Source organism: Anabrus simplex, chromosome 4 (assembly GCF_040414725.1).
Source record: "Anabrus simplex isolate iqAnaSimp1 chromosome 4, ASM4041472v1, whole genome shotgun sequence".
Classification (NCBI taxonomy): domain Eukaryota; kingdom Metazoa; phylum Arthropoda; class Insecta; order Orthoptera; family Tettigoniidae; genus Anabrus; species Anabrus simplex.
The window spans coordinates 322,344,284-322,359,586 of NC_090268.1; the positions used below are offsets into that span (position 1 = coordinate 322,344,284).

Here is a 15,303-nt window from a genome sequence, read left to right on the forward strand (position 1 = left end):
GGAGGTGTTCAACATGCCTACCTCCTGCCATAATATGGGCTGTGTTCGACGTCGCATGGAGTTACGAACACACTCGAATATGTCCGATGTTGCACGTACTGTTTGAAAGGAACTTACAGTTCTGTAGTGAGGTGTTGCTTCATCCTCACGACAGTCACGTACACGAAAGACTTTGCTTAAACCCACACAAATAAGTCCAATGGGTTTAGATCCGGTGATCGTGGAGGCCAGAAAAGTACACATTTGAGGACCCATGTTCATATAAAAAATTTCCTTCTCTGTATATGTGAAATCAAACCCTCAAATTATGTCGTGTAGTTTGAAACACTGTATAGTGGTATACGCTCTACAGCGCGCACCCGAGGTACTTACCTGTGCTTGTAACACTGGACACACAAAGCCATCTTGACATTTTTGTTCTATGTTACAGCGACTTTTGATAAGGAAATTAAGGACGTATATAGGTAAATGATAGCAAAGAGAAAGAAAGGAACGGCTTTATTCATACTACTAATAATACTGTTTACATGAATTATATACAGCCGGTCAAAGTAAATTATGTTTGCCTTTTTTCAAAGTTACTGGCTCCTGAAATTAAATACAATCATAAATAAGCTATAAATACATTTTAACATAAATACAACTTCCATGAACCCAGAGTCCACAATTACAGCAAATGTCTTAGGGCACACATACTTGAGCTTGGTGATCACCGTGATGTGTTACGGAAGCTCTCCACTAAACGAAATATAGAAAACTTTGACTTCGTTAACGAAAATGCTCCAGAGAAGAAAGGAATAAAACTCATGATTGAGTTCGATACCCTTCTGAACCTTAGTTTGTGCAACGTTCTACGTGTGACTAAATGAAAGTCAACCCTTTTGACACATGCGTTGTGAATGATATAATTACATTTATATAAAAATAATATTTAATTTGTTCTTAAGACACCTATCAAAGATCCAGGTACAATATAAACTACTTTGTCCATTCATATTTCAGAGGTACATCAATAACATTTAGTTTACAATGAGACCACTGAAAAGTCAAATATTAAAAATTTATTTGTCAAGATAATTGGAATTTGTTTACATTTACCACGTTTAAGTCTGAAGTGATGGGAGGGGAATTTAATACCATGATGCGAAAGACAAAATCATTACACCTTTAGTTTAGATATAAAGATAGCAAAGGATTTTTTACGTTTTAACTGGTTCGATTATAATCTTAAACAATGTGTCTGGGCTCTGTAGCCTTCTTTATGTATTGTGGGGAGGATTCCAGAGAAAAATGTGTTAAAATCACCCTTTACTTTTACGTGACTGTTCATATCGCGAAAATAGGTATTTTTCCATTATTTCTCTTTATTTTGCTAGTGGCTTTACGTCGCACCGACACAGATAGGTCTTATGGCGACGATGGGATAGGAAAGGCCTAGGAGTTGGAAGGGAGCGGCCGTGGCCTTAATTAAGGTACAGCCCCAGCATTTGCCTGGTGTGAAAATGGGAAACCACGGAAAACCAACTTAAACTTCTGTCAGTGAACAAACTTGCATACAGAAGTCACAGGATACCTACAGGATCCCGAGAGACCACTCAGTCTGTTCTGTTTAAGCTGTTAGTCCTTACAAATACTCTCCTGAATAAAGACAGCTGAGATTCGTTGAAGTCTATAGTTGCTTATTGGCCACACTATTCAAGAATCCGTGCATACAGATTTCAAAACAATAATACACTATTGTATAATTTTCTGAGCTGTGTTAATGGAACAAGAATTATCAGTCTATTTGTTTTTACAGTTTGAAATCTCTCTCTTCATACTTCAAAGAACAATGTCACATTTGTTGAAAAACATGGTTGAGAGATCTATTTTCATGTGTTGTAGTTTTGAAGAGAATACACTTCCATAGGATGTCGATATTTCATATTTATGATGTTCGAACAGAAGAAAACTAAGAATCCTTTTAGACGACTTTTATGAAGAACATAAGAGACAAGAAACATAAATATCGTGTCCGGTAAGGAAACGGTACAAAAATTACACAAATGAGTTTATTAATAATGAGAGCTCATGAATTAGTTTTATACAGCCTAGTATTAAACGGTGTAGAAAATCTACCTTTGCTAAAGCTGGACAGGTGTAGGAAATCAGAAATATTTAAGACAAAGTTGGAAATGCTGCTAATTGCTCAAACGTCAAGCATGGTTTATATTATACTGTGCAGCATATCCTACAAGCTGACTTGAATACACAGTACTCTCTGAAATATTGTGATGTAAATAGTACTGTAGTAAGCAGGAGAAAACTACTGTACAAGTTGCATAGCTCCAACGTAGAGTGCCAACTGAAGATACATCGTTCGAGATGTTAATTCTGAGCGATTGCAATACTGTTTTACCGAACGAATTGGTTACGCGGTTTGATTCAAGTAGCTGGCTGCTTGCGTTTAGGAGATAGTGGGTTTGAACCCCTCTGTCGGCAATCTGAAGTTTTTTGTGGTTTGCCATTTTTATACCAGGCCTCAATTAAGGCGACGGCCACTTCCTTCCCAGTCCTAGCCCTTTCCTGTCCTATCGTCGCTATAAGACATATCTGCGTCTGTGCGATTTAAAGCCAATAGCTTTTTTGTTTTATAATGTCTTATTTCAGTTTACAACTTATGTAACTGGTTATGTAGTCATGGTATAATCTGGCTTGTGAAAAATTACTGTATTCCGCATTAATCTTTCAATCACTGCGAATGTTTAGAGACATGTGTAATTGATGCGCTGGTTACAGATAAGAGACGTAAAGAGAGGTCCTTATAAATATAGCCGGTGCAGGCCTCTCGACAAGGATCCGGAGTAATTTGCTAGAAGTTTGTTTTTCAAACATACGAAGTAATATTGACACTAAGGAAGTAAGAGTAAATTAAAATAAATTTTTTTCACAATCCTCGAGCAAATAGCTCATGAAATATCGTTATCGAAATCCTTGAATTTTAAAGGAAATTTTGTTGCAGACGAGGAGTAACAGGTGGTATCAGCATGATGGGTACGCAGCTCATAGTAAAAGGCGTAATGCAGATGGCCTTGATTAGATATTTCTAAAGTGATAGATTGGGTGAAGAGGACCTGTAAGATTACCAACCAGTCCCCCTAATTTGACATAAATCGATTTTGTCTGGGTGGGGATTTAAAATATGCCCACAAGAACATACCAGCCAGAGCTGAAGACAAGATACATGATAATGGAGAAGTGGTACTGACATTTATTCTGATTTGGAGTATCGTGTGCAGCGATATTTGCATGAAACATTGTATGTATCGTACTTAATGGTCTTCATTTTGAAAAACTGGTAAACACATTCTCTAGTAGTGACAGTTAAAAGGGGAGAAGAAAATTCTCAAATGAAGATATTTCATCAAGTATTCTGATTCTAACCTTACCTATTTTTGTGGGTCCTTTAAAAAGGAAGTTTGTATTAGAACCTACTTTCTAAAAACAATAGAATCTCTGTATGGCCTACATTTGCGAGATCGTTTATGTTGTTTTACTCCATAACACATCGATATTCGGAAATATTTGTGATGGCAGCGTTAGGTGATACACCCGGTAAAATGACTAGGCGAAGGTAAAGAATAAATAAAATAGAACTTACAAGTTTAGCGGAGCATGTACCAGGTAATTTTATGTGAATAGATACCAGTTGTCTGACGTTGTTGAAGAGATATATATTTACCTTGCAGAATGGGCACAAGTTCAAAAAATCACGTGGCCAAAAATCCCGAGTCAATATACAATACAGTATATCACTCGGCGACTCCAGCGATCCAAGGCAACTCTAATGAGCGGAACAAAGCAGTTACAGTCAGGAACTTGTCAATATATATGGGCATAACTTAAATGGAGTAAAATGTGATATATTTCGGGTTCGTTCATTACTCAAAATTGAATGAAAATTATTTTTCGGGCCTGATTGAGCGACAGTATGTAGCAGTGTAAGATAGTGAAAATATTTTCTTACTGTTTTCGCTGTTTGTTTTACGCCACACTAACACCGACAGGTCTTACGGAGACGACGTGTTAATAAAGGGCTAGGACTGGGAAGGAAGTAACCGTGGCCTTAATTAAGGTACAGTCCCAGTATTGGCCAGGTGGGAAAATGGCAAACTACGGAAAATTAACTTCAGGGCTGTCAACGGTGGTGCTCGAATCCACTGTCTCTCGAATGCAAGCTCAGAGCTATGTGACTCAAACCGCGTAACCAACTCGATTAATTTGTGACAAATCAGGAATTTTAGTACATCATTCACTCTAATCTGCAAACTGCTATCGGTACCCTAAGAGGAGATAGCAGGTCAAACGTGCAGGTGGGTTCTAAGCGCATTTCGGAGAAAACTGAGATAGAAAAATTCCGCAAAACTTGACAGAAACGTGTGGAACACCAATACAAACATCTTATAATGTTTTCAAAGTGTAAAATTAAATACGACAGTTTTCATGGCATTTTTATTGTTTATAATTTGATAATATTCCAAAGAATAAATATAAATAATCGAATAATGCTCTTTGTAAATGGTGGGTACCCTTTGAACCCTAGCAGAGGAGAAATCAGTCGCAACCATCTGCATTAGGTGTCATAGTGAAAATAATTTTGGATACCGTCCATGCAACACTGGTTGCCTACCGTAAAGCAAGACGTACGGTAGCAGCGTGTCATGTATTTGTCTACAGAGAACCGTACAAGTAATCGAAGCTGTAACAAAGCTTTTATTTTGTACACACATACTCCAGACTGCACAGATGTTTTCTTTGACGTCACCAGTATATACAATAGATCGTTGAATGATATGTGCAATAACCGATTATTATCGTCCACAGACACAACGAAAGGAAAGGAGCAATGTTTATAACACTTATCGCTGTCTTTGCTGATAACTGGGCGTATATCTGCTTCACTGCTAACGCAACTCAAAATCTGACCGCACGAATGGTTTAAGAGGGAGAACGATCACGAGAAGCTTAGTATAGTATAGCGGTGATGTGGGACCAACACATCGTCGCTGCCGGGACAAAACCTCCTATGTGAAATATTTTAGCTTAGAACTATGGCCGGTAAGGTTCTGTCATCTAAGGTGCAATATTGCGTGAATATTGTCAAGACATTCTCGTTCTTCGTAATGTATGTGCTGCGGGTCAGTATATCTCCAAAAATATTAATAGGAGGTTTTGTCTCGGCAACGATGATATTACAGTTCTATTGTCCGACTCGTTGGCTGAATGGTCAGTGTACTGGCCTTCGGTTCAGAGGGTCGCGGGTTCGATTCCCGGTTGGGTCGGGGATTTTAACCTTCATTGGTTAATTCCAATGACCCGGGGGCTGGGTGTTTGTGCTGTCCCCAACATCCCTGCAACTCACACACCACACACAAAACTATCCTCCACCACAATAACACGCAGTTACCTGCACATGGCAGATGCCGCCCACCCTCATCGGGGGGTCTGTCTTACAAGGGATGCACTCGGCTAGAAATAGCCACGCGAAATTATTATTACGGTTCTATTGCCGTTAACAATCTCGCGACAGTATCATTTGATATCTGAATGGGCCTACCCAGTTGAATATGGAGTATAGTCCGCATAACAGCGGTACTATTTACTATTAATACGTTGCGATCTTAGTTTGAATCTGACAGTGTTGGGACTTTCGTTTAAAGAACGAATGTTGAAGGTGCCATCTTCATTCATCATTTCGGCGAGGTATGAAATCGCTTGTGACAGCTGATATTGTAAGTAGCTGTGAAAAGTATGTGCAAGTCCTTACGTCATCTCTGGGAAATCGAGGCTATCTTCTATCTTCTGATGAAAATTTATTGTAGAGACGATGTCGCCTGTTCCAGCCTTGTTCATAGACGTCTTGTCGTAGGGCATTCAGATGATTTATTTTTTGCCTGTCTATTTGTAACAGAATGACCGACGCCCAGTTCGAGCCACTTTCCAAAAATATTGTGAAGAAAGCAAGCTATCCAGCAAAATGGTTGAACTATTAGAAGATTATTATCCATCAGATGGAGGGGTTCTTTTACCCAATGATCCTATGGACGGCCTCCACTACTCAACAGATATTCGTCACACGGCCCAAGTCATTGGCTTCTTGCGATGGCTTTTCTGTTATATTTGCCTTGATGTTGCACCGTATGGTGGCGATGAGGTAAGACAGGGAACTGTACAGTGACGAAGCAAAAGCACAGGAGACTAATCTCTACAGTAAACGATTCCTGTAGGAGTAAACGGAAAACGCTGATACCAGTACTTTGAGTCTTTACTGTGGTGTTGCAGGGATGGTGTTACTGTTTTCACTGTGCTTTACCCGCCGGAGAGGGTTGCAATGGTACTATACCGTCGTTGCGTCTAGGAAAACCTCTTTGTGATGATATTTCAGCTTAGAATTCTTGCCAGAAAGGTTCTGTCATATAAGGTTCAGTATTGCGTGAACTGTATCAACGAATTATCGTTCTAAATTATACATGTGCTGCGGGTTAGTATTTCTCCCCTCAACATTGTCGCAGCGTTATTTCGAGACGCAATGACGAAGTATACAGATACTACCTTATAAAACGGACGTTAGTCCTTCGATTATTTCTATTTGTTACTACCAACATTATTCAATTATAAACAACAATAATACTATGCAAATTGTAATTCTTAATTTTACACATTGCGAACATTATAGGATATTTCTATTGATGTTCCACATGTCCCTGATATATTGCGGACGTTTTCTACCTCACGTTTCGCCGAGATGTACATAGGCCATACCCGCATGTTCAAGATGATACCCCCTCTTGGGGTACTGATACCGATCTGCGAATTGGCACGAAAGTTTTTCTAATGAACGGATAACGACTGATATGGCTTGTCCGACTTGACTTAACGGCAGTTTTCACTCTTACCCAGCTACAGACTTCATTATTATTATTATTATTATTATTATTATTATTATTATTATTATTATTATTAACTTTACACTGAAGCCAAGTATTTATCTTTAAAGATGTAGTAAATTTTGATGATTATTTTTATCTACGTAAACACAGCAGCAAATATTAAACATCTTTGTACTTGTCCCCGCTCTTTTTCTATGTTCTCCTTTGAAACATTGTTGAAGGGGTTTATAATTTAATTTGACTACCACATGTAGTTCTGAAATTCTCGTTCCTCCAAAATGAATTATTTATGAATGAGAAGATTATAAAACAAAGGTCGTCTCTGAAGTAATGAATTACGTCCCGTACTAACTTAAATTTTTTAGTTGACCGTCCCCATCACTTCTATTACCAACACCTCTTATTCAAAGTAACTTACTTTCTTGATGTGGGGAACGAACTGAAGGCATGGCTGTGCGTTAAGTCCAAAACCTGTACAGAGGAAATACGTAGACATATTTAGGTTCAAAATTCTTATTCAAATGGGATTGAAAATAAGTGATAAACATATACTGTACAGGGCTAATATACGCCACCTCTGAATGAAGAACGTAATCTTCATCTCATCTTAAACAAATACAATTTCTTGCTTCTAGTTTTTAAATCAATCACAGTATTCTTTTCATCCTTGCCACTGTTTCGTTTCTACTGTAAATGTTGTTTTTGTATATCACTCCCTGTATTCCCACATATCAGTATATTCAAACTAGAGACGCCTTGTGTCGGAATATTGGCGCCTACCGACCGTTCCAAGAAGTAAATTACAAAGTTGCACTCTACAGAAGAACATTTCCCGGACTGTAACTGAAAATAAGAATGAGAAGTTATATTTTTGATTAATACTGGCAGGATATTGGAATATCTAATCATAAATTAATAGTTTTGCAATATGTTTCAAATGTAGACATTTTAAACTCTTAGACAATTATTTTAATACGCTCCATACAATAACAGCGTAAATACACTATTGTATATAGTCCAATTAAAATAAAGTGTAAAAATTCACACATATGAATAACACCATTTGATTTATTTTAAATAAACAAAACTGAAAATATTCGTGACAAAATTGTGACTAACTAAGATGAAACAGGCCTATGCGAGAATACTCTATGACGATGAATAAACGATTACAGTATTGTTTAATCAGTATATACGTTCAACTGCATTGTAACTGTAATATTTTCATTGTGTCAATTATTTTAATCGTTGCTTGTTTGTTTGCTCCTTACCACACGGATTATCAAAAAAGTAAGTTAAGAGATTATACTCTCGGCAATGTGACGTATTATATAAAGAAACAAATTACAGGACAGATTTGTATCATTGATGATACCTTTATCTGTTGTATTGCACATGTGGACGAATTGTGGGAGACATTGCATTATTTTACAGTACAAGTTCTTATTGGCTTCATCGTCAGTATTGGAAAAGTAGCCTTATTAGCAAAATGTGTTATAAAACCAAAAGTAGAAGTATCAAACGTGGAATGATTCTCTTAGGACGTCAGTTATATTCACGATTAATCAGTCCAATGAACTGTTAATTTCAGGAAAACATCTCACAATGACAAAAATGATTTCAATTAACTAGAATGTAATTCTTGAACAGAGTTATCTTTTAGAGTTCGATAAATTACCAAGTTCTTTGAAATCATTTAAGAAAAGATTAGCGAAACAATTGATAAAGACCGAGTGAGATAGTCTTGGGGCTAGGGTCGCGTAGCTGTGAGCTTGCATTCAGGAGATGGTGGGTTTGAATCCCACTGTCGGAAGCCCGTGGTTTCCCATTTGCACACCTTCAGTAAGGCCACGGCCGCTATCCAGTCTTAGTGCTTTTCCATCCTTGCGTCGCCCCTAAGCCTTCGATATGTTAGTGTGACGTTAAACCAGTAAGAAAATAAAAATAATAGGGAATATGCCACCTGAACGACAGCCCTAAATGCAGACCAATAATGATTGATTGAGCTATTTTTTCCCTTCACGAACCTTTTTTTTCGTAGCGTGTGACCCACCTACGATGTTTTATTCCTCTTTATTAACCTCATCGGGTTCCTTTTCTCTACTACTCTGCTCTGTTCTTCCTCATTCTACCTGTCCATTATCTCCACAATGACATTTCATTTCCTCGTTAAAATTTCCACGGTCGATTAAACTGACTATAAACTCTTGGTCCGAGTTACGATGTTTCGCTGTTTCATATACATTTTAAATGGGTGCCGACGTTTCGAACACAACAATACGATATTCTTTAACTAGAGCACTGTTATTCATACGCTATCCGAAGTAGTCGACAACCCCCTTCCCCTCCCTGGTGTCTCTCAAGAAACAAATCATTGAGATTCCTGTGAGCCAGATTAGGTTTCTAAATAAACTGACTACAGAGGTTGCAATGTAAGCAATATTAAGCTGCCTGAAGGGAATGATTGACTTTGGATCGATCACAGGTGTTTCAGGCACCTGGATAATGAATTTGTAAAGTCAGCAACCTGCCGTATATTCGAAGAAGTATGAAAGTGTGAAAAGACCCAGTCCAAATGAAGAATGCATAACATTACTCCCATTTACTTCAATACTCCTTTAATGAAAGATATACATATTCTAACCACCCACAGTTGATATATGATCTGAAATTCTTCATTACTTCAAGCGGTAATGCTTCGCATATTTACTCACCAGTCTAGGAGGGTTATAATCATCATAAAAGTTTGGTTTAGTGTAAGAGAAGGCCCAATGGCCTTAACTACGCCAATAAAGACATTTATCTATCTATCTAAAAGTTACAACCAGTATTCGGGAGATAGTAGGTTCGAACCCCACTGTCGGCAGCCCTGAAAATGGTTTTCCGTGGTTTCCCATTTTCACACCAGGCAAATGCTGGGGCTGTACCTTAATTAAGGCCACGGTCGCTTCCTTCCCACTCCTAGCCCTTCTCTGTTCCATCGTCGCCATAAGACCTATCTGTGTCGGTGCGACGTAAAGCAACTAGCAAAAAAAGAAAAGTTACAACAATTAGTGTTCTGATGGTTTGATGAACTTATTAAAATCAGAACAAATTAAAATAATTTAATCCAAAGTCGGTTTTCGGAAGCTTCGTTCTATCATCAGTGGATAATTAAAAAATTAAATATTAACCTCCACATACACTGGCGGAGAATGAAATCTCAACACCCAGATAAACGAAATTCGGGAGGCGTGTTTGCGCATCTGAAAGATGACGCATATACAAATTTACGCGCTAGTCGGCGAAGAATGGTGCTAGTAGCGCCACTATGATCTGGTGCTGACGTTGTGAGATAGGTGTGAGTGAAACATGTCTTTAATGAGACGAAGAAGGCAGTATCAGTAGCTTACCGAGTTTGAACCAGGCCATGTAGGAGGGCTACGGGAAAGTGGATGTTTTTTCCGCGATATTGCAGAAAGACATGGCAGGGAGGTATACACAATCGGTGTTGGTAACATTGGTCACGGAAGAGCGCTGTTTCAGGAAGACTGGGGTCCGGCCGCACAGGGGTCACTATGGAGAGGGCCGCATGGCTGTAGTGGATCGTACTACAACTGTAGCTGCCATTTGAGCTTCAGTTAGCACCAGAGTGACACAGCAAATGGATTACATGCGAGACAGCTCCAAGCCAGACGTCCTGTAGCATTCATGCCACTAACTCTGAATCAATGGTATCTGCGACTTCATTGTTCTCAGATGAGAGCCATGTCTGTCTTGGTGCCAGTGATAGCCGTAGTTTGGGAAGGAGGAGGCCAGGTGAGACTCTGATACCAAACTGCCAGCGGCGTCGACAGGCTGGATCTACACCAAAAGTTACGGTCTGGGGAGCAATTTCCTTTGACAGCAGGAGCACTTTCACCGTTATCTCAAGAACCTACCATATCGGTTAAAAACCGTATTTTTCAGTGACGGCTTGATGACAGTTAAAATTTGAAAATACTTTTCAGTTGATCGCCGGGCAGAGTAGTTCAGACGGTTTAGTACTGGGCTTCTGAGTTCGAGGTAACGGGTTCGATCCCAGCTCATTCCAGCGGTATTTTAAGGTAATGAAATACGCAATTCTCGTGTCGGTAGATTTAATGGCAGGTGAAAGAACACCTGCGGACAACATTCCGACACTTCGGCGTCTCCAAAAGCTATAAAAGTAGTTAGTGTGACGTAAAATTTTCATTATTATTATTATTATTGTAATTATTATTATTATTATTATTATTATTATTATTATTATTATTATTATTATTATTATTATTATTATTATTATTATTATTATTTCAGTTGACCGAACATAATTGTTAGATAGAGAAAAGGTTAAGACATGCGAGCTGAAATTAAGATATTATTAATCATAGAGTGACACGTTTCGTCCATTCAGATGGACAACTTGGCTTTCCTAACACGTGCCTTACAATTGCTAGTAACAGAACGTCTGTCTTGCTAGTGTTGATAGACTGTTGTTATACGCTATATTTTGAGGGGGCAGTTTCCTCAGTGTATGAGAACTGAGATGATTATGGCGTTAAAATTATACATTCCTCGACTTGGTAAGAACGAGTACACCTAAGTGATTTTAAATTAAGCCACGTATCAGTGCTTGTTTATTCTCACAAAGAGTAGCACTTGAACAGTTGCTTGTAATGGCCTTGAGAAGGAAGTAACATTTTAAGAGTGATGTTAGAGAAGCTACTAATTACCATCACACCCAAAAGATAACGGCTCATTCTTCTGAATATCACCAATATATTCTCTCGGATAGTTGTCACCATCTGAGAGTAAGAATTTATGGTGATCTAAACATTTGAAATTGTTCTTTATTTCAGTCAGTGATCCACTTCAGGAAAATTAAATTAAGGAAGCAGCTGATACTGCCAAAACCTTCACTCTGAAGGTAGAAGTGGCAGGTGATTAACTACATCGTGGTACCGCCAAGTTTTGATGCTTACAGCAGTGACCATTTATAAAGCATTTTGAAGTCGCTAGTGCTGCATTCCTATTTGGTACACTTTCAACAGGTAGATGTAGCAGATGACTCCCTAGATCGTGGTACAACCGACTAATCATGCTTGCAGCGGTGCTGTGACCATTGCTCAGCAGGTTCAAGAGACAAGTCTAACATTCCTCAATGGTTCAATCAAGGACACAATCGTATTAATTAATTCAATGCCACCGGTGTAAGTAGTATGTGATTCTCTTTTCTGTGGCATATTCAAGGAAAGGGGATTTTTTTCTGTAGTAACCACCACCTCGAAAGATTACTCTCCAGTGCGGTAATCGTTGAGACAGAGGCTCTTCCGAACGATAGCTTGGAGGGTATGGTTTTTAATATCCAGTAATCCATTCATTTACGGAAGTTCTTGCTACCAGATATCCGTACAATACTAACCGAATGGTGCCATTGTAGAAGCAAAGGAACAGTTCTAGAGCACGGTGGCTACCACCTTGTAGGTTTATTCTTCCATATGGCAATCGTGGATGTAGAAGCTCTTTCAGATGGTAGCTGAGGAACTGTATTTCTGTATCTATTGATCCATTCCCCTACGGTTCATGCGAGGAAGGGTTTCCTACAACCCCAAGTGTGGAGGAAGCAGTTATAGAGGATGATAACTACCATCTGAAAGGTTTATTCTTCCATCTGGCAACTGTGGATGCAAAGGTTATTCTACAGTAGATATAAGCTGAAGAATTATTTTTGTATCCACTTATCCATTCTTCTGCGGTTCATTTGAAGAAGGGCTTCTTGCCACCCTAAACGTAGAGGAAGCAATTCTGGAGGTTGGTGGCTACCACCTCCCTGATGAATCGCCTACTTACATACGGTGATCCACTCTTCTATTGTACAATTCTGGCACACCACGTAACAGCACCAGTGGAAGCGACAGTGGCAGCGTTCAGTGCGACGCTGTCTTAGTGTGTTGTAGCCACGGCCACAACACAGTGAGGAGCAGCTGTCGACGCCTGTACTACTGCGGTTGCACCGTCGCCCCACGGTGCCAGGGAAGTCGACACTGGGATCTCGTTCGCAGAACGATGGTGACCGCTGGAAGTAAAGAAGATCTAGAGCGCGCGGTTTCCGGCGAGGTCGTTGTCGTGGTCGCTGTCGTTGTCGTTGCCGAGACTTGTCGTGTGGACGTGATGGCCTGGGGCGACGGCGACGTTTCCCTCGTTGTCGTGCCGGGAGCAGGAGGGATCCACTCCCGAGGTTGGATTGGTCTACCATCACTGCGGATCGGAAACGCTCCTTCAGGGCATGACCAACAACGCGGAAATGCGGAGCTGCCTTCCAACACGTCCTCAGCTCGCAGCTTCCTGACATGCCGTGGCACTTGCATTTCGACACCATGTTGGTCGACACAGCCTGGAACATAGAAGAAAGTAATATGAAAGTTACACCGAGAATAATGGACGCATTAAACTGAGTTTAAATTAGCATCGTAAAAGTGTGTTAGTGCTGTGATCTAACCAATCGGCTAGGAACTGGGTTGTGATTTCCACAAGGACCAGTGTACGGTGCCAAAGAAGGCCATAGTAGCTGGCGTCGCCATGACTTCTCACTAAAGTGACTGACGACTGAATCCCGATTAAAGTTCATGTACCGGGCGAGTTGGCCGAGCGGTTAGAGGTGCGCAGCTGTGAGCTTGCATCCGGGAGATAGTGGGTTCGAATACCACTGTCGGCAGCCCTGAAGATGGTTTTCCGTAGTTTCCCATTTACACACCAGGAAATGCTGGGGCTGTACCTTAATTAAGCCCACGGCCGCTTCCTTCCAACTCCTAGGCCTTTCCTCTCCCATCGTCGCCATAAGACATATCTGTGTCGGTGCGGCGTTAAGCTACTAGCAAAAAAAAAACCGTTCATGTAATTAGCAAGCAAAGTTATCTCCGTATAGACCATGAAGGTCCTGTGAGGTGTGGAAGGTAAAGGCTTCCACTATCTGTAACCTGGACACTTGGTGGGGTAGAGTGGTTAGCTCTACGCTCGGCCGTCTTTGCCTCCAGGAATCAACCTGATACTCATTTTTGGTGTGGGATGAGTGAACTTCAAGGCGATGTGCACTTCCGGAAGTCAATATCTCGTTTCTTAAATTTTTCGTCTTTCTTACCGGGAGTCGAACGCACGTCCTTCCGTGTGAACCAAGCACGCCTTTACCGTCTAGGTCACGCAACCCCTCCACGTAATTATAGAAACTAGCATAACCCGCGTAGAATATCTGCGTGATAGGCGTTACACAATTAGGAAAACAAAATCGTGAACGATGTATTTCAATTTTTCTATGTAGATAATAACCATTCCTATAACGGACACTTACTTTCGATTTGACATTTCCTTTCAAGATGCGAACCACGTTTGAAGCTTAACTGACATTCTCATTCACTTGGCAATGTCCTTCTAAATTATTTTATGACAGTCACCATCGAAAATTTCTCTGAATCCTCAAATATTTTGCTTCCTGACAACAGATAGTGAGGTGAATGTTCTCGCTCGTGAAAGACCTAAGTTACGTAAATTTGCCCAGATTAGTTTTAGAAAATAAAGATGTGAGACCGACACAGACAGGTCTTATGGCGAAGATGGGATAGGAAAGGGCCAGGAGTGAGGAGGAAGCGGCCGTGGCCTTAATTAAGGTACAGACCCAGCATATGCCTGGTATGTAAATGGGAATTAACGGAAAACCATCTTCAGGGCTGCCGATAGTGGAGTTCGAACCCACTGTCTCCCGAATCCAAGCTCACAGCTGTGCGTACCTAATCGCACGGCCAGCTCGCTCGGTCTGAGACTTACTTGATCGTCATTGAGAAAGCTAGCTGTATTTCAGGTTGTCTTCGTTCAAATTTAAAAGGCATGTGTACGTCAGGAGGTACACACGTTTTTCTGGATATGAGGAAAATTTCTGTGGTAACATAATGTATACAGTTGCCTCAGGTATGTTACTACTTAATTCCTTACTATGAGTCTTCGGGGGTAGTAAATTTCTTAGTAACGATTATTACATCCTTCGTAATTTCCTATTTGAGTGGTGCATTGCGGCTGGTGTTGGAATGAAGAGAAATATTTAAGAGGAAACAAGCCGATCTTCTTCATGGTCACTCGGTATCTATACTTTTGCGCATTACCTCATTCTCAGTTAAACATTGGAAGTATGTAACTGTTCATTATTTGCTTGCCCTTTTCAGACGTTTAATAGTACTTTGCAGGGTACTGATCTTGTTACAGCTTATTGACTGAATGCTCAGCATAGTTCGCAGGACCATGGGTTAGATTCTCGGTCGGGTCGGGGATTTTAACCACGTTCAATTAATTCCTCTAGCTTGGAGGCCAGGTGGTTGTAATTGTCTTA

At 40.1% G+C, this 15,303-nt stretch overlaps 1 protein-coding gene across 1 annotated transcript in view; it reads right to left on the reverse strand.

Moving 5' to 3' along the window:
• Nucleotides 1-12,771: 12,771 nt before the first annotated feature.
• Nucleotides 12,772-15,303, reverse strand: part of Wnt10 (Wnt oncogene analog 10) — a 196,904-nt gene continuing 194,372 nt past the window's right edge. Inside the window, exon 4 of the mRNA XM_067146509.2 lies at nt 12,772-13,323. Within this exon, the coding sequence (XP_067002610.2) occupies nt 12,772-13,323 (552 nt within the window). The remainder of the gene's footprint in view (nt 13,324-15,303) is intronic.